Source organism: Actinia tenebrosa, unplaced genomic scaffold, assembly GCF_029948245.1.
Source record: "Actinia tenebrosa isolate PJP-AT-01 unplaced genomic scaffold, QUT_ActTen_1.0 PGA_scaffold4__44_contigs__length_22323623, whole genome shotgun sequence".
NCBI lineage: Eukaryota > Metazoa > Cnidaria > Anthozoa > Actiniaria > Actiniidae > Actinia > Actinia tenebrosa.
In genome coordinates this window covers 18,018,265-18,038,771 of record NW_028292581.1, presented here as the reverse complement: position 1 = coordinate 18,038,771, position 20,507 = coordinate 18,018,265, and the positions used below count along the sequence as shown (strand labels likewise).

At 38.9% G+C, this 20,507-nt stretch overlaps 2 protein-coding genes across 2 annotated transcripts; one reads left to right on the top strand and one right to left on the bottom strand.

Moving 5' to 3' along the window:
* Positions 1 to 1,538: 1,538 nt before the first annotated feature.
* LOC116292533 (large ribosomal subunit protein mL43) lies at positions 1,539 to 4,470 on the top strand. The gene is made up of 3 exons (XM_031699872.2): positions 1,539 to 1,651; positions 1,734 to 1,840; positions 3,014 to 4,470. Exons 1-3 carry the CDS (start codon positions 1,545 to 1,547, stop codon positions 3,199 to 3,201), a joined length of 402 nt encoding a protein of 133 aa, XP_031555732.1. The 5' UTR covers positions 1,539 to 1,544; the 3' UTR covers positions 3,202 to 4,470.
* Positions 4,471 to 13,561: 9,091 nt separating this feature from the next.
* On the bottom strand, positions 13,562 to 17,391 carry LOC148907372 (uncharacterized). The gene is made up of 5 exons (XM_089036850.1): positions 17,173 to 17,391; positions 16,328 to 16,412; positions 15,488 to 15,598; positions 14,373 to 14,497; positions 13,562 to 13,684 (listed from the first exon to the last, which is right to left on the bottom strand). The coding sequence occupies exons 1-5, from the start codon at positions 17,389 to 17,391 to the stop codon at positions 13,562 to 13,564; spliced, it is 663 nt and encodes a 220-aa protein (XP_088892976.1).
* Positions 17,392 to 20,507: the final 3,116 nt, after the last annotated feature.

Genomic DNA, 20,507 nt, shown 5'->3' with positions numbered 1-20,507 from the left:
ATAAAAATATCTACTTGCACCCGGTTTCTAGCGCACGCTGGCTTCATGCATGACCGCGAAATTCGTAATTTGTTGACGCAATTTGTTGGTATGTCGAACTCTTATTTACCACGGTTCTCGACCAATCAGAAAGTGTGAAAAATTACATTTGTGATTTTAAAAAAATCATTTAAAACATTTTTTGCTTTATTTCAGTGGACCCAGAATAATAATAAACAAATAAAACAGCTTTTCCGTGATCCGTTCAGTAATGAAGCACGCAGGAAGTTGCGTAAGCACGAAAGAAGTGTAAGGAGAAAAACGAGCCGTAGGCGAGTGCTTCTGAACACTTCTTGAGTGCTTATAACGGAGCGAGGAGATAGATATAATACACCTAAATCCAAAATGGCGTATCCAGGGGCAATCTTACAAATTTTCAGTATTTTCTTATAATTTGATGCTGCAAAATCGTCGCGTTCCTGAATGTAAGAAGAAAAGAAAGACAGAACAAGTGAACAAGTGTATACTTTGCATTGACACTATGTTATTTCTTTGCATTTGGCCCTGGATGCCTCATTTTTATGTAACACACTCGGCCTTGCGCCATTTTGGACTTAGGTGTATAGATATAATAAAGAAAAGTTATAAATCAATCAATTTCTCAGTATGGCTTTTAATGATTATAACCTGAGTATCAGGCTCTCCCCTTGGGCCTGATAATGGTTATCTATATAACTAAATAAGTCCTCAAAACTATGTAATTAAGCGCAGTGCATTGTTGGGATCCCTATGTACATTTTCCACATGGAAACTTTGCACGCAGGAAACCCAACTAGCTGATCTGAAATAGTGACGTAGAAATGACATCACTGCAAAACTGAGGTGTCATGAAGCCTGTGAAACTTTGACCTGCGAAAAATTAAAAAATCAATATTTTCAAGATGGCGGCGAAAACGAGAGAGACTGTGGACGAGTATTTTGGTTCCCAAAGCACGCTGGGTCCAAGTTTTCGGGACCCATAAGTCCTTTCGGTCATTGTACCGTTACAGTCTCTAAGCGTGGAGACGGAACGGACGAGCGAGAGACTGTGGAAGAGTCTAAAACTTGTGTTACTTTTATCAACTTCTTGTTACCAGCTCTTTTTTTTCATTTGGTGGCCTGGAAATCAATAATTTCAACCAAGAGGAAAAGTGACACATCAGTTTTTCAAATTTTCTCGACTCTGATTGGCTAACATTGTCTCTCAGATCAGCTGGAAGGAAAGTACAATAAAAATTGGTAGGCCCCTTAAAAAGGTTAAAATTTATCTGATTGGCACCCTACTGCGAACAGGGACACACACGTGCAAAAATTGTTTAGATATAAACTACAAATCCCCATACATACCTTTGTACATGTAATGATTGTAATTAGGGACCGGTTAGGCATCAGTCGATCTTTAATCTTTATGATTCATGATGTTGCAACAAAATTAAGTCTTCCGAAAACTCCTCCCCTCCCCCCTCCTCCCACTCCAATCAAACCCACAAGAGTACCTGACTGGGCCTCCTGTGGTATTATCCAACATGGCGGCCACGATAGGTTTACCAAATGGTATGGGAAGGTACGTTTGTCAGCTACAAAGAGTCACTTTAAACTACTGTAGAGCTGGTGGAAGTAGTAGAGGACTAAGGTACGTAAAACTAGCTGGAATATAACGTTTAAAAGAACTGTCTAGGGGAGTATTTTCATATCAAGAACTTATTTCTCCACAGAGACTTCATCGACCAAAATGTGGTGTCCTTTGCTAAAAGTAATCCACAAGTTGCAGTGTACGTTAGGGAAAGAAATGGTAAACATCCAAGAATAGTAGCAAATTATTGTAAGTATGAATTATGAATTGTTTTAGGGGTAAGGTATAAAGGATATTTTCAGAATATTTCTTTTATTTCATATCACTGTGCTCCCTGACTACAGACTCATTTGTACAGGTTTAGTTCGTTAAGAGCAAAATCATTCATAAAGTCAACTGAAATGTAAAGAATTTTGAACTCAAACAATACCAATGTTTAGAAATCCTACAGGCTATAAATGGTATCTATGAATAGTTAACTTATAAAAGAACCTAAATCTGTGTAAGAGTCTATGGTTGTCAAAAACTGCAGTATACATTGAATAAGAAGGAGGGTTAATTTATTATGGAAATGATTAAGAATAACTGACTTCCCCCTACCCCTCCCCCACCACTTTCAGCATGGCTAGCACACACACTTGAAAACCCAGAGAAAACCCTTTGAATCAAAAGAAAGACTAAAAAAATTCTACTCCCATGTGATGATGACTCTGGGAATTGAACCAGTACAATAGAGGTGAGAGGCATGAGTGTACTACCTCTACACCACCCTTGAATTCCTTGTTTGGTTCCTCTAGTTAAATGCTTCTTTGAAGAGCAGTTTTCATATGACAGCCCAAAGCTCAGTGCTGTATACTAGCCTTGCTGTGACCGTGATGTTTAAAATTTTGATTGGCTTTTTTTCCCCCTTGTGCAATGTGATTTGTCTGGCATATGCTGTACCATGTTATAACTGCACTTGTGGTGTGAGTTTTTCACCATCATATGGAAACTTCTCTTTCCTCTTACTGAATGATGTATCTTACCTTACTACCCCACTCATTTTCAGCCCCAACACAGTGCACATTTAATAAAGTATTAGTTAAAAAACACAGGTGATTATTGAAAATCTGGCACGCTGATTGGTCGAAAACTCATACTATCACAAGATAATCAGTGATAATCCAAAATGGCGGCCAGCCGTTTTGTGCTGTCATCGGAAAAAAATGTCTTTTATCTTCTTTTTTTTCTTTTTTTGAAAGAATCACCTGTGTATTTATACTAAAACAATTATTTGCCTAAGCCTCAGTGAATATCAGAGAATATTTACCTCGCTGCTCAAAGACTCGCGTCTCTGTAAATATTCCCCCATATTCACTTCGCCTTCGGCGAATAATTGTTAATAAATGTATAGTATTTACTTATTGCATTTCTTAACAATAGTAAATGGTAATAGCAAGATCATAGACATCAAGAATATGGAAATAGAAGATATCAGAAAATGGCTGGAAAGACTGCGTGGAGAATCTGGAGTAAAAATAGAGAAAATAAGAAAACCTTGGCATACAGACAATCCTTCTATACAAGGCACATGGACACCATTTACCAACAAACCTTCATTGAAAATGTAGTCATTCTCACTGTAGATGTAAAAAACTGGAATGTAAAGGAGTCTATGTTTGAAAGGGAACGAATGCGCAGTTTTGACATTCCTTTAGTAGTGACAAATGGTTATTCAAACAACCAGGGAACATGGACACCATTTACTGACAAACCTTTGAAAATTTTTCCTGCATACTAGTTTTTAGTAACTCCCTACTCATCTGATGATAATAATGATCATGTTCTTACAAATGAGGATTTCTATATTTTGTTTTATTATATTTTTCATATTATGTCATACAGTACATGGCATTTATCAATAGACCCATTCCGCTTGGGCACAATGCCTTCCCATTTTCAGACCATGTGTCGTTCTCTTAAGAATAAGATTCTTTGTTTGAGTTATATCCATATTCATGTGTCTTCTCGTGTGCAACTGTTAAACAAAGAAATAATACTCTAAGGAACAACACGTGGTCTGAGATGGTAAAACATAATGCCCAAGCTCAAGGTCTATTTTCGGTTATGATTATTTTTGTTTATCAATTTTTTTTTGATTCTTTAGTATTCCGAGGTAGATGAAAAAACTGGGTCGAGTTGGCATTGCAGTGCATTGTGGGATTGTTTAGGGGATGACAATAGACGCCATCTTCGAAATATGTCCCCTATGACAGCCCAAAAATGCACCGCAGTGCACAGGGAACCCAGCTATATTTTTTTGCTTCTTTTAGAAAAGTAACTTTGCTCTTTGTGGGTTTCCTGTGTTGGGATCGATTTCCTATTACATAAGCCGTAATCAGATCTGCGCTCTAGAGAGTGCGTTACCAACGGTTATTGATTTGAATTGAATCGGCTATCAGTTTACAGCTCCGATCTGATCACAGCGCAGATCTGATTACAGCTTAAAAACCGATCACAACACAGGAAACCCACAAAAATCAAAAATAACCTTTCTAAAAGCAGCAAAAAAATATAGCCGGGTTCCCTGTGCGCAGTGCCAACTCGAGCCAGTTTTTTTCTCATATTCCGAATGGCTAATATTATCTATTAATGGCATAGTGTTCCTCCTTCAAGACCACGTATCAAATTTTGGATTATTGTCTCCATTTTCCTCCAAATTTAAATTTAAGAGAGAGAAGAGTACGATATGCTGGGCTTTACCAATTCCCATCTGTGTTGCAATCCCACAGAACTTGCAGGCCAACCCAAGTTAACCCCTAACTTCAGGTAGCTTCTCTCTTGTTATTTGGTATTGTTATAAACGTTTTTACATAGTGCTTAAATTTCATTTTCATTCACTTGTTGTATTCTTCGTTTGCACGTTGCGTCATCGCGGCCATGTTGGTGCCATTTAGCGAAAGAGTTCTTATTAAGCCCTGTTTACACTGGCGATTTTTGCTGCGATTTTTGTGACAATTTTCGGAAATATGAAATCTTTTGTCTCATCCTTCAAAAGAGACATTCGTCTGGGAAAATCTTGGTATCTTGAAAAAAACTTTACAAGTAAATTCTTTACCATTATTCATTATGGACAAAATCGCAACAAAAAAAACAAAAAAACAAAACAAAAACAAAAAAAACAAAAACAAAAAAAAATCGCAGCAAAAATCGTTAACAGCACCACAATGGCTGCCATGTTTTTGTCTTTTGACTCTCTTGCGAATGCATGCTTGCAACCCATCAATTCAACACAACAACGCAGTCTCAACTAGTACACACTAGTCACTGCTCGTTTATCTGTTGTTCTATGACTAATGAAGACTTTTTAAAATCTACACGAAATATTCAAATGTGTGGTTCAATTCGCCCTCGCTGTAGCAATTGCGGTTAGAAACACAAACCATGGTATTTTTACTGTACACATGTTTTGAGCCAGTACCACCAAGTACCGCTTGTTCTGGAAAATAGAAAGATAAAAGTGCCTCTAATTATTTCAAGTAATGTTCAAGATAGATATAGCAAAGCGCAACCTCTGTACACGATAATCTCTTACCCCTGATACTGGTCAAGTACGAGTCATGACTCATAACAGGTGCGACACTGCGCAACCTCTGTACAGGATAATCTCTTACTCACCCCTGATACTGGTCAAGTACGAGTCATGACTCATGACAGATATAGCACTGCACAACCTCTGTACACGATAATCTCTTACTCACCCCTGACACTGGTCAAGTACGAGTCATGACTCATAACAGGTACGGCACTGCACAACTTCTGTACACGATAATCTCTTACTCACCCCTGACACTGGTCAAGTACGAGTCATGACTCATGACAGATACGACACTGCACAACCTCTGTAGACGATAATCTCTTACTCACCCCTGACACTGGTCAAGTATGAGTCATGACTCATAACAGATACGACACTGCGCAACCTCTGTACACGATAATCTTTTACTCACCCCTGACACCCGTCAAGTACGAGTCATGACTCATAACAGGTACGGCACTGCACAACTTCTGTACACGATAATCTCTTACTCACCCCTGACACTGGTCAAGTACGAGTCATGACTCATGACAGATACGACACTGCACAACCTCTGTACACGATAATCTCTTACTCACCCCTGACACTGGTCAAGTACGAGTCATGACTCATAACAGATACGGCATTGCGCAACCCCTGTCGACTATTGATTTTGCCACTATCTTCGTGAAGTTTCATGGGTAGTTTTACTGGTCTTGCATGGTATTCGAAGAAGGGATTCCATTCTTAAATGAACAAGAAAAGCAAAATGTTGGATCAGATTGTTTTGTACGGCGGAACGACTTCAGAATTGGGCACTGCTAGCAACACAAGTGAAAAACGTCTGCGCATGCCCGTAAATTAGTCCAAAACGTCTTTTTGCTATTGTTTAAAAAATAGAGATTTGTTTTCAGTCTTGCCTGATAAATGGACTTCTACGAAATGCTAAAATTTAACCAAGTCAGGGAAGTATGGGTGGCGTGGAGATGAGAGCGCTCGCTTCTCACGGTTGCGACCGAGGTTCGAATATCGGACTTGTCATATGTGAGTAGAGTTGTTTGTTGGTTCTCTCCTGTGCTTCGAGGGTTTTTCTCCGGGTTCTCCGGTTTCCTCCCTCTGCATAAATCATATTCTAATTCGACTTAGAAAGGGCCTGTACGAAAATTACTCTGTGTAATTCTAGTTACCCTACCAAAATTGTGTGTTTTTTTAACTGATTCACAGATGGAATTTGAATTTAGGTAGTGTTTCAGGGTTTGCGGAGGGAGGAAAACCGGAGAAGCCGAAAAAAACCCTCGGATCAAGGGAAAGACCTAACAAAATGACCTAAGAGAACGAATCTCTGGTATTCATACCTCGCTCGGATTGTGTTGAAACTATCTGCGTATTTTTCAGCGTACAATAGGAAGTCCTAAAATTAAACATTCCATGCTTGCTATCGCTTACCACGAGATGGTGAAAGAAAAGCAGCTGGACTTTCCATTTCCTGTACGTGACGACCAGCATAAACTTGGATATTTCGTCGACTCTGATTGACATTAGAATTGATAAAAAAAGACCTATAAATGAGGTTATTACGCACATTATGCTAATCTTCATGCGTCAAGCCACGAGATTGACGTCCGTTGTTCATCTCAGCTCTGCAACGGCAGAAGGGTATGGAGGTATGGAGCTAGGGACGTAAAGATGAAGGGAGGTGGGGAGGTATGGACATAGAGAGGTAGGGAGGTAGGGAGGTATGTAGGTAGGGAGGTACAGAGGTAGGGAGGTAGGAAGGTACAGAGGTAGGGAGGCAGGGAAGTACAGAGGTAGGGAGAAATCATGGGTGATTTGCGCTACTAATCCGCCGCCTCTCTCCAATGCGACCCGGGGTTTCGATTCCCGCGGACCCTGTGTTGTATGTAAGTAGAGTTGTTTTTTGGTTCCCTCCTGTGTTGTATGTGAGTAGAGTTGTTTGTTGCTTCTCTCATGTGGGCTTTTCCTCCGGGTTCTCCGGTTTTTCCTCCCTCCACAAAAATCAACTTCTAAATTCTTCTAAAGTCGATTTATCGGTAGCCTTATCAGACGGTTTGCAAAACCTGTTAAGCTTTATATCCAAAATGAGGCGAGCATGCGCAGAAACATACTTTTCCCAGACATTTGTCCGCTGACCACTTCTTCCATTGGCGAATCATCTGTTTTTGTACTTCACGGTTGAACATCACGTAAAACAGACACACCACTATACCCTGGGGAAAGGAAATAACGGAAGAAAGTATTGGATATTGCTTCCAGTGCACACCATAAAACAGAACATTATGCTGACAGCATAATGACATTTATGTCGAAACATTATACTGTTGTAAGATCCGGTAATCCAACTAGATGAATCCGCATGTCCCAGATCTGCCAATACGATGCTGAATACTGTTAGGTAGCAGTACTTAAGGCGCGTCTAAGTACCACTCGGCCTCTTTGTGCTATTATTCTCGCAGTCGAGCAAGATCACTTTAAAACTTTTCCCACCACCACCCCTGCGGCCTACCTGTTGGATTATTGTATTTAGTCAATGTAGGTGTGACGTGTATAATCTCGGCCCTCCTTTGCCGAAGACATAGCTTCTTTGGGTTTTGGTATTTTGTACGATTATATATCTTTATTGATTATTAAACTTGCCACTAGCGGGGCCAAAATTAGTCCAAAACCAATGTCTCCTGTCTTCTCTTTCACAAACTAGTGCGTCGCGATGCAAGGCCCGGACGTTAGTTAAACTTTAGCCTAAATAAACAAACAGAATGTTTCGAAATAAAGAATTATTTCAACATGGGAGAGCTACATGGAAAGCATTCAAACCTGCAATGGGTAGAACACATGGGCGTAAATATCGAATCCTGAATCATCGACGGGTGTGAAGATTATGACGAGATAGATGAATCCCATCAAAGGCATCAACACCAGTGCACCTTTGGCCGCCTTCCTGGAAATGGTAAAATCAATTATAACTGATTCTGAAACATAATGGCCTTTTTGATATTATGTTTCACTTCCACTTTAGTTTGACTCCAGCAAAAAAACCTCGTTTTCAATGGCGCAGCGCGCTGATTCGAAAAATAGCTTAAAGATTCGGACAAACATTGCATTCTGTTTAACCGCTACGAGGATTATACGAACCGATTTTATTATTTTTACTTAAAGTTACAATAATAACCCATGCAAACTAAGATCAACTGCGATCGGCTGTGAAAATTATCTGCAGAAAAAGTAAACTTGTAAGTTTGTTTGTCCGAATTTCGCCTTTGTCTTCGTTTTTATGACGTCACTGCTGCGCTGCGCTATTCAAGTACGATGTTTCTGGCATAATATGATTGCTTCATTAAACCTCTTTATTTCGAACCACGTGTCATTCCCTACAGTATCATTTCTTTGTTTAACAGTTGTTCTTGAGGAGATACATGAATATGGACACAACTCAAACAGAGATTTTTATTTTCTAGAGAATAACACGTGGTCTAGATCTAAAATGGGTAAACATTTTGCCCAAGGTAAAGGAGTCTGAAGAGGATTGTGTTTCAAGTCTCGAAGGGTTAATGTCACGTGGGAGGAGGGATAGTCATTGGATAGTAATCCTCACCATACGATTCTTGCTTCGGAGAAGTTTTCATCCCTCATCTTGCGTATTAGCATTCGAATAATGAACAACATTATTCCAAAATTAATCTTTAGGAAAGAAAAATAAATTGTCAAAAAGTGTTACAAATAATGAAAAGATGGAACTTGCCCCATTAACATATCGTAATACCTCTCCTCCCCTTCCCTTTTCTTATCCTCTGTGCTGTGCTGTGCTGTGCTGTGCTGTGCTGTGCTGTGCTGTGCTGTGCTGTGCTGTGCTCGCCTACCCTCTCCCCTCGTTAGGATAATGTTTAAGAGAATACAATTAAAATAAGATGTATTATTCCACTTACCACTAGCATAGCTGTCATGGGAGCATAAAGAACTAACATTTCTAATGATTGACCACGGTACGACCAACACCTTCAAGAAAAATCGTCGACAAAAATTTCAATTATGCATACCACTATTCCAAACTCTGTCACTCCTCTGTTTTGAAATTTATTCTAGGTTTGTAAGTAAAAGATAGTTTGGACTAAACGCGAAGGATAAACAAAGAAATGAAAAGCAAAGGCTGGCATTCAATACTATAAATAATCAAATCGCTTTTATTCATATACAAAATATACATATATACAAAACAAATAAAAAACAAAACAAAACCAAACAAAAATCAAAAGGGAAAAAATTTACATCAACGAAACGAAGCAAACGAATTGAAACGAAACAAGCTAACGAAAGCATGCAAAACTAATCAAAAGAAGTAGTATACAGCTGTGATCGATATCAACGATATTAGGCCAAAGGTCACGTTTGACGGAAAGACAACATAATAGAGACCTTAAGCACGACGTTTATTGCGGGTCCCGCATGACCTCAAACTGCAGGCGTTTTTTCGTCAAACTTTCGAAATTTAGCAAGACGTCTTAAAGGAGTTGTTGCTGGAAGAGCAACATATATTGCATTTCATCGATGCTAAGTGTTTCTCTGTGTTTGTGGGCGTGTTTCTGGGCCTGATCCCTTGCAGTAAGCGGTAAACCTGACACTAAAGGTCTATAATATTTACTAACCTCTGGTCAGAGCTTGGCATGGTGAACGTGACGGGGACGTAGATGAAAAAGGTCAACAATGCTGGGAAACCTACAAAACCAAATGTAATGAGAAATTCATATCATAGGCCATTCCTTCTTCACCTCCTAGTTTCGATCCCAGATCCCAGGCCGGAATGCAGCTCAATTTGGAGAACATAACAATAGGTTTCCAATTCTCAGGATGTTTGAAATTGTTTTGTTTTGTCCTCCAAATTGAGTTGCTTAGACGTCACACGTAAGGGGTCTATTTGAATGGTCCACCCAACCAGAGATCTATTGGCTACTGAAACAAAGAGATCTTAATTTGTTTTTTGGGTGGCAAATTTGAAAACATGTTTTCTCAAAAAACCTCCACCAGCTTTTGTATTAGAAGCGAGGCCCAGTTTTCTTGAACACTTTCGCGCATGCGCACACGTTTTGCAGCCCTGTCATAGCTTGACTCACCCCATCCCCACGTTAACAAATGCTTGTACTGTAGTCTTGTATCAAAGACGTGGGTAATTCTTCGTAGCAGGACTATAGCTTCATTCAACATCCACGTGACTTCAGCTACAGCAAAGTATCGATTGAAGACCCAGAATGTGTTGCAGAGACCCTTTGAAAAAAACCATGCATATTATTATTATTATTATTATTATTATTATTATTATTATTATTGGTTATTCTATTATATGCACTGAGTCGAAATATGGCAACTGTTAAAAAATGGCAAATGGCAGAATTTGTTGTCCAAAGTTCTAATCATTTTAAGATGATGGACAACATTTTCCTAATTTACTAATTTATATCAGTGGTTTTGGTTAGCAGATGGACCCCGAAATACGTCATAACTTAACAGCTCTATTGCATTTGCGCTTAGCTTTATGCGCTCCAAGTGCGCATGCGTCAAGCCTACAATGTTGAGTAAGTTGCACTTGCGCACGCGTTCAACATTTCCCGCCTTAACTTTAGATAATTTCATTACTTTGCTTAAACATCATCAAAAACATAATTGTTCGTTTTATCAACCATAAAATTTAATAAATATGATTTATGGTTGATAAAACGAACAATTATGAATTTAGTAACAACCAACAGGAGTACCCAACGCCCCCCCCCCCCCCCCCCCTCAAGGATTTATTGGGAGAGAAAGTGCATGAATATCTATAGTACACGGCGTATATAATTGTCATTCAACACGCCATTACCTTTAAGCCAATGGTCTTAGATAATCCAGCATAATGGTCCACAAAAAAGAATAATATTCGCATAGAATATGCAAATATAAGGTTTTTATGTAACTTGAAGCGTTCATTCTCCTCATCCCTACAAAAATAGTTAAAAGATGCGTGAAAATTCTTGAGGGACGAGGGATCGGAAGGGCTCCTTTTACTTCTTACTTGTATCAAGTACTTTTCGAGATAGCGCATCTAGCTAATAGTATTCCTAAACCCATAAGAAACTATATCAATAGAAAAAAAAAAACAACAAACAAACAAACAAACAAACGAACGAACGAACGAACGAAAAGTACTTGATACAAGTATATATAATAATTAACAATTATTCGCCGAAGGCGAAGTGGTTACGGTGGAATGTTTACCGAGCCGCGAGTCTTCGAGGTAAATATCACCATAATCACTGAGTCTGAGGGGAATAATTGTTTTAGTATAATTTTCGAGTTGAATGTTAGAGAAAAGTCGAAATCGAGGATAAAAAAAACGGGATAGCATTACTTGCGATCTGAAAAAATTTGGAAAACCTCATAACCACCGCTCCAGCGGTGATTATCGTCTCAGAATCACCGGTCGCTCGACCAATCACAGCTCGAGAAACTCTATATTCAAGTCTAAAATTATACTAATAAGGTAATATCAAAAATGTCAGTCAATAACTTTAAAACAGTAAAGATTGGTACACCTCTTTTGTTTAAAAACAATCAATTCCTTTTTGCTATTCCCTTTTTTTTTTATTTTCATGCATGCAAATTTTTTTCAATTAGCTGTAGATTTGTGGCAAATGGCTGTTCAATATACAGTCAATTCAAAAAACATTGTCGTCGACCGATCGGTGGACCGAAAGGAATATGGGTAAAAATCACTGAAGCGGTTAAATATTCGTTTTCAATTAATTGTTCCCGCTAGTAATAAGACAGTAATGGCGAGAAACAATCCATCAAATGCATGTCTTCGGGTTTAGGAAAAGAAAAACAATGTAGTTATGATTCAGTTCACAATTCCGAAAATTTGAAGGCATTAAAAAAACGTCTCCTTCAACACTTCCCGCTCACCTACGAAGGTTCGTGCTGTAAACCAGGCATAACTAGTCAGATAAAATTATGGAGTCAACTTGGCTTCAATGATTACTACCCAGAGTTCCTTTCGGTCCAGTCGCGTATGCTTGAATTGGTCGATGACAACATTTTTTGGATTGACTGTATTACTGACCCTGTGAGGCAAGCGGTGTTATGGGATTGTTTTCATATCTATTAGTAATTAATGTAACCAGGACCATACTTCCAGACATCGAATGCTGAACCGTCGTATGGATTTACGGCTACGCTGGAGATTTCGACCCCATCACCGCTATCCCGGGAGGAATTACAGACTGATCAGGAAGCTCGGCCGAAGCCTAAGGGAGAGGTTAGTCGGCCCCTAGACCGTAGATGATTAACCCCTTGCTATGACCAGCAGACCCAGTATGTCGTTTGTTTCGCTGATGACTAAGTCCTTATGTTCACTCCTTTCCATGTGGGACGCGTTTTTGTTGAAAAAAAAAAACAAAAAACAAAAAACTAGTATTCGCGTCGCATATATATCAGTTAAAAGATAGCACGAAAATTTTGTCGCGTTGACTCAATCTGAAGTCACTGGCTCTACGATGACGGACGCAACAGAGCTAATACGCATGACCTGGCAGCTCCTGGACTTAGTCCAATCTCGTACCCAGAGCCCTTATTTCTTACTGCGCATGCTCGACGAAATAATTGGGCTCTGGAAAAGTCCAAACCGGAAAACCCAGATTCTGGGTTTCTCGCACATGCGCATTATGACAGACTAGGTAAATTCAAAATGGCGGACGATGTTCAACGAGCATGTGAATTTGCGCTTGGAAAATTAGGTTTTGAAGATGGTTTTCAGTTAAATTAACTCCGAAAATATCTATTGGATGGATATCAATACAATTTCCATTACAAACCCGGCAAAACTTTGAAAAATCCGGCCCTACAGGCTTTTTTGGTGTACTTAATTCGAGGCGCCATCTTGTTTATTTTCCCTAGTACTGTAATTTTTACTTCCGGTATCTTCTTTTGTTCTCGAGAACCAATCACAGCACAGAAAATATTGGAGTTTTCCAGAGCCCAATTATTTCGTCGAGCATGCGTAGTAAGAAATAAGGGCTCTGGGTACGAGATTGGACTTAGTCCAAAATAGACGAATCGCATTTCTTTCTGTATAAAACTGCTATTTAGTGTTTTTCATTGTCTCTTTTGAAAAACTGAATAACTCTTCAAATCGGGTACATATTGACTACAAAAAGCTCGATTTTACTTCTATAGGCCGCTCAATTCACCGAAATCGAGGAAAGGAGAGGCTGCACTTGCGTGACGTCACGCCGAACAGCAAAGAAAGTAGCCTGGGGACGAAAAAATTAAAATACACAACAAAAAAAAACACAAACAAACAAACAAAAAAACAAAAAACAACAACAACAACAAAATAAAATATAATAAAAAATAAAAATAAAAAGATTTACTTACGAAATGATGAGAAGCACCATCAAGGAGAGAAGCGAAGACACAAAGGAAATCCAGCTACATGTAACAAACACCTGACTCTGTCCCATGTACCGTTCTTTGGATTGCAGTTGTAGTCCTGTCTGCACAGGGGAAACATCAACAGAAAGAAGGAAGTAAAAATTAAATGAGAAAGAAAAAGTGAAAACAAATTACGGAGCAGCTCAGTCATACCGCAGATTTCAAGGAACCGTGCGTGAAGAAATCTTGCGTGTTATATCGAGGAAGGAATAGCGACAGGTTTATTTTGATTTTGATTTTTGTTGTTGCTCCTTTTTTTTTTTTTTGTTTGTTTATTGCTCGTTTGTTCGATCAGCCCAGAGGTTGTTTCAGGGTTTGATCTGTGAGTTAGCCATGCTGTGACTTTGATCAGTGTAGAGGTTGTTCAGACTTTGGTCTGTGAGTTAGTCATGCCTTGACTTAGATCAGTCCAGAGGTTGTTTCAGGGTTCAATCTGTGAGTTAACCATGCCTTGACTTTAGATCAGCCCAGAGGTTGTTTCAGGGTTCAATCTGTGAGTTAGCCATGCCATGACTTAGATCAGCCCAGAGGTTGTTTCAGGGTTTGATCTGTGAGTTAGCCATGTCTTGACTTAGATCAGCCCAGAGGTTGTTTCAGGGTTTGATCTGTGAGTTAGCCATGACTTGACTTAGGTCAGCTCCGGCTTCAACAATCAGTGTGAATTAGCTGTGCCATGACTTTGATCATCCAAGATATTGTATCAGGATTCGCCATGGTTCAAATCATTTCCAAATACCGAGGGAAACTTACCATGTTCATTTCTCGTGCTATTCCAAGAATGACGTCTTCAGTCTCTTCTTTCGTTAGCCTCTTGCACATGCTGAAGTTCATCGGTTCCCACACTCCTGTTTCATTACACCTTCGAGTTATGAATTCTGTTAACACCCAAATAAAAATCATCCAGCATGATTAGTGAATCATGTTAGTCATCGCGATAATTGTATACCCGATCTGATTATCTGGGATCCAAACTAAGCTTCCTTGGCTAGAGTACAGTTAAGAAAAGATAACTAGCTAACAACTAGTGTGAGCTGCGTCGGTGTTTCTAATGGAACAGTAATGATAAAAGGGTAAATTGTACACTGTGAAAAGATGAAAAAAGTTACTGACGTTTTGGAGTTACTGACGTTTCGTCATTAAGTTTTTTCATCTTTTCACGGTGTATAATTTAAACTTTTATCTTTACAGTACAGTTAGTACAATAGCAGCCGGTGATATCTTTGAAGCAGAGGTTAAGCGAGGGGGTGGTCTACACTAAACAGGTATCGTAAATCTTCCTTCGCCTTGTTTGTTGGGACACCTTGGGATTTGGCGGGAATTTTCCCGCTAAAAAGGTTCTCTCGTTACGCACTACTGTGGGAAAGGTCCTGCACAGATGAATTAACCTTTACCTAAACAACAAAGGACTGCAAAGAAATTTCTCAAATTTGATTCAAAAACAAACCATACAACAAGAAAGATCACAAAAAAGCATAACTTGAATGAAAAATTCATATTGCCTGGGCAAGTTTGTAATGAAAATTATGATATTTATAAACACTTGAAAAAGAAATAGAGAAAATGTATGTGTGACTTGACGGTTTGGTTGAACTCCATACATTCCTTTGTAATTTTAGAAGGGTTTGAATGCTAATAACATTGTTTCTATAAGGCAAAACATTCTGAACTTAGCCAACAAGCTTATTGTAAGTTGTTTTTTCTTGTGATGGGGTTACGTTTTCTGAAACATTTACTGAATTGATTTTTCGAACATGGACCCAGTCCCTTGCTCGTTTGGGCTAAAAGGATGCCTGATCGACGCAAAAGTAGAGCTTGGGTTGCCTGTGGCGTTACACGTTTTGCATTATGGTCATCTTTATAAATACCTGTATCGTGGAAGTAGAGGAATGGACAGGGGCGAATAACTGTGAATTGTGCTCTTGCTTGGGGCCAACAGGCGCCAGCGAAGATAATATCACAGTATACATCTCCTGGTCCTGATAAAAACAAAATAACACAATAAGAAGGAAAAGGCTAACTTAGAGTCGAATTGAACGCTGAAGTCAGGGCAAGGCTAACTCATAAGATCGAAACCGAGAATGAAACACGCGGGACCCCAGCCCATGCAGACTGTAACTAGAGGCGAGTGCACTACTGCTACGGCACCCTTGATCCCCAAGCTAATAGGGTTTAAAAAAGGGAACGAATTTATCGTTCTTAATCTATTTGTCAAGTCCATGCAATGTCTATTATATTTTATGTAGGTTTTGCACCATCACGAGCCCATCCCATAATACTGCTTGGGGTGCCTGTGGTTAGATGGAAGAACAATAAAATCCCTTTGCTCTCGGGAATTGAATTCTTTCTCATGTAAGACGATTGAATTGTTCCTGCCATCTAACCTGGCTGCCGTCGCGTGATGGTACAAAACCTCTATTATACTTCCGTTTCTGTAAATTTGCTGTTATGCTCATGTCAGGATTCCATTTAAACTAGCCTTGCTAAACTGAATGTTTCTGTATAAATATTGACTTAAAATAGAAAAAATTCCTTAATTACATAGATAAATTGAAGCATTTACGTATGACATACGTTTTATCTTTCTAAGGTGAAATACATTTTACCGCACATTAGTTTGTTCTCCTCGTTTCGACTTATTCAAGATTCATTCTCAAGAGCGTTTTTTATAAGCAAACTAAAGTCTTTAGTTCTTAAGATTTACTTACTTAAATTGTCGATATAGTTATCGGTGTTTTTGTAGCACAAATCACTCACGTAGTTGTAAATATCTTCAAAGTCCTGCCCTTTCACCTGACGAAAAAAGACCTGGAATTGTAACAGGTTTTTTTTTTTGAAAAGGGGACATGTTTTGGGATAGCTTTGTGGCTTGTGAATATGACTTATATACACCTATTTCATTAAAGTTGTCATCGCCAAAGGCGAAAGGCAATAGGCGATAGACAAAAAGCGATAGGAGATAGGTCATTCCAATACCCAAGATCCACGCTGTAAGGAATTGTGTTTCTGCAGTCTTAAGCCCCGCCTACACGAGCAATTTTTTTGTGGCAACTTTTATTTGCTCGTGTAGACGATCAAGATTGGCCAATTTTTATGTAACAACTGTGTTTGCTGGAAAACTGGCATGTCAGTTTTTATGTGGCAAATAAAAATTGCCACACACGTACCGAAAATTGCCCATGTCATGGGACGAGGCGACACATAAATGTGGCAATTATTTTGACGTCATCTGAGCATCTAATTAAACATGCCGTTTCCAGACAGAGAAAAAACATGATACTGTATAAAAAACGACGAGAAGAAAAGAACGGGAAATTAAACTTGAAACTAAAAACGGACAAAAGTTTTGAAAGCCATCACGGCTGTTTCCCTCAACCCTTTTACTAGATTATAAGTAAGTCCATGAGCCTCTCTACATAATTGGGTTTTCCATAAAAACCCAACATTTTCTATGTATTTTTTTGGTCTTTTCTATTTGATATATCATCAATAAAGTGGTTATTGCAACAGCGTTTCTAGTTCTTTTCTTTATTGGCACCATTTTGCTTTGTACCCTAGCCTTTATTCCATAGACATCTCCGCTGTCCGAAAATATTACTGGCGCAAATTGATAGCGAAATATTTGTCGATCGTCTACACGAGCAAATAAAAGTTGCCACATAAAGTTGTCACATAAAAATTGCTCGTGTAGACGGGGCTCTATTCGCGTCAAGAACATGTACCCTAGTGTTGAGACTGATTCAATGTTCTTTGTCGTATTTAACAAAACCATTTCGATGTCGGAATGACCTATCGCCTATCGCCTTTGGCGATAACAATGTTTATTGAAATAGGAGTACCGTAAATCCTCTATTTAGCCCCCCCCTCTCAAATAAGCCCCCCCTCTCTAATAAGCCCCCCCCCCCCTTTTTAAAGGAAAAAATATGCTAAGCCCCCCCCTCTCGTTTTAGACTCCCCCCTCTCCTTATTTCACGACTAAAGAGTCACGTGTACTGATTAAAGGTGATTTATTAAAGTCTTGGTTGTTCAGAACATTTCTTTTTAGCTTGCTTTGTTAATGTTACCGTGTTTTAGTCAGTTGCTATTCACAATAATCGTAAATTATACTTGAGAGACTAACACAGGTGAATCAAATAATAAAAATGCCATGTACATCAGTACAGATTATGCGAGACGGTCAAAAGTAATGCTTCCCTTTAATCCTGAGTTACAATCATATTACATACTGCGTTTCGACTAAATCAATAAGCCCCCCCTCTCAGTTAAGCCCCCTCTCTCCAATAAGCCCCCCCTCAAACGTGCCTGAAATAAATAAGCCCCCCGGGGGGCTAAATAGAAGATTTACGGTATATCACTGATTTACAATACAAAATCTGTTCTGTTCATTGTCATTCGGAAGGTTTGAAATATTTGGTTGAACGGGAAGAACTAAAATCAGTAGTTAACAGTTAACTGATATTTCATTATTTTGGTTTAATATTATGATCAGCGTGCGCGTAAAATTATTACAGTTAACTGACATTCGACCGAAAAATAGTAGTCAACTGGTAATAGACCTATCCCGAATTCGCTTGACTGGTCACGAAACAATGGTTTCAAGTTGAGATTGAGCTTGAGGAACAAAATAATCAAGTTCAGTCTCAACTTCAAACCATTGTTTCGTGGTCAGTCAAGCGAATTTGGAATAGGTCTATTCTACCCGCATTGGCACACCCTCAACTGAGGGATGTCTGGTGAAACACGGTACCTAGATCGAAATATTACTGAGGTACGTTATAACCCGTTATGCATGTAGTGAAGGGAATTTACCGTCCCCAAGTCGGTCCGAGGATAGGAAACTGTGCCCTCATCCTTGAAAACGGATATTCAAGAACTCAAGCACAGTTTTTCACTATCACGGAGCTCCTGGCTTGCCCTCAGAGGAAAAGTTTAAAAAAAAAAGATTAAGTGTACTCGCAATTCCTATAGTTTCACCTTGAGTATAATGAACAGTTATAAAGTACCTGGAGGATAATATATAATCGTTCACAAAACACTAACCGGATAGGCATAAAAAGGATGTCTTTCTAATGTAATTACGCGAGACTAGACCGGAGGAACTTTTTATCGATAGCTTTTTATTATTCTAGACTCTTTTTCGTTCCGTATGAAAATTAGTAGGACTTCTGCATTGATTTTTGTTTTCGATCTCGAATATGCTTAAAGTCATTACTACGGCTGCCATTGGCGGTTCTCTAGTTCCCCAATGAAAGATCGTTCAAAATATTTTTCTTGTTGGCCTACCAATAGAACTTACCTTCATGGAAAGTATGAGTAACACAAGATACCGTAAATGATCTTGCATGACTTGTGATGATCTTGAAAAACAGAGATATCAATTGAGAAGGTACGATGACAAGAATGGAAATACGGCCTTCTAGTTTAATTTTCTTTCATCCTTTGAAGGCGCACATCGTGCGATCTGTGATTGGCTGAGCTAGACTGAAAAAGGCCGGATTCAGTTGATCACGTTTCTCAGGGGAAGACGAAGAAACGAGGCAGCAACTGCAAAACATACAAACAAACAAACAAAACCTATAAAAACAAACAGCAACAGCCAACAAATACAAGACTCAAAAAAACACAACTGAAACAACAGCAAAGGAGACAATTCCAAAATTATATATATAAAGTGTGAAAAAAATAGCATAAATAGAAATAGCTATGCAAAGTCACGAAATTTTACAGCAGTTTGTATGGTAGGGGGCACAGACTTGGCTCCCATCATACAAGCATCTCTAAAATTTCGTAACTTTACGGAGCTATATCTCCATTTTTGCACCTCTCACCCTCTAACTTGGTAAATTTGCTGAGATTTGAGGTGATCTGTCAGTAATGGCGTTGATTGATTTTTGCCAACTTGCTCATATCAAAATTTGAAAAAACCGGAAGGGTCTTTTGGAAAATAGGTTCAAATTTCCACGTTATTCTTGCTATTACTAGCTGTTTTATCTATCATTTTGGTATTCATGCAATATATTAAACACTTAAATCGACAAAACCATTAAATAAATAGGCCTCTTACCTAGACTTCGTCAGCCCCTGCTCTTATTTTCCCCTTGGACTAACTTCACTCTCTCCAGCTTAATTGATTTTCGATATCTGTTCAAAGGAAAGCCGACTTTAATTAGTTGAGACATGAAGCAAAAAAAAAAAGTCGGCAAAAACGAAAAAATATCTTTGTTGTTGATGTTCATACCAAAATCATAGAAATGTCTGGAAATAACTGGCTATCTGTTTTTGTGTGTTTTATTTCATTATTGGCGAAGGTGTGAACTGGCAGGTGTAATTCAAACGTGATTTATTTAATTCATTTATTTGTGGTAAATTTTCTTTTTATTCTTTGCATATCTACCCTTGGCTCCAGAGGTTTTATTTCGCTTCTTGTAAAGGGTACACGTGAGCGCCAAAGGCGTGAGGGAGCGAGAATAACAAACCTCTGGGCATCAAGCGTTAATCCTTTGAACTCGCCGAACCAATCGAAGACCTACATTATTGCAAACAGTCAAAATTTCACCCTAGCCTTTTGGCCCTTAGACTGACCAATGATAGTGAAGTCAGCTATTTGATCGTCCACATTGAGGTGCATGAAGAAAACCTACAGTTAGGGTTAGGGTTGCCTAAAATATTTCAAGTCATTTGTAGATGAAAATAACGAAACTTAATAAATGCGCTCTTTAAAAAAAGCGATACAAAGTAGCTCAGCGCGATTAGGGACAGTTTATGGAATGGTCAGAAATTAGCAGGGGAAGGGGAGGGGGAGGGGGAGAGGAGGGGTGGAAAAAGGGGGAGAGTCATAACTTCATAACAATGTTATCCATAAATCATCACCACCGTCACCATTCTCAT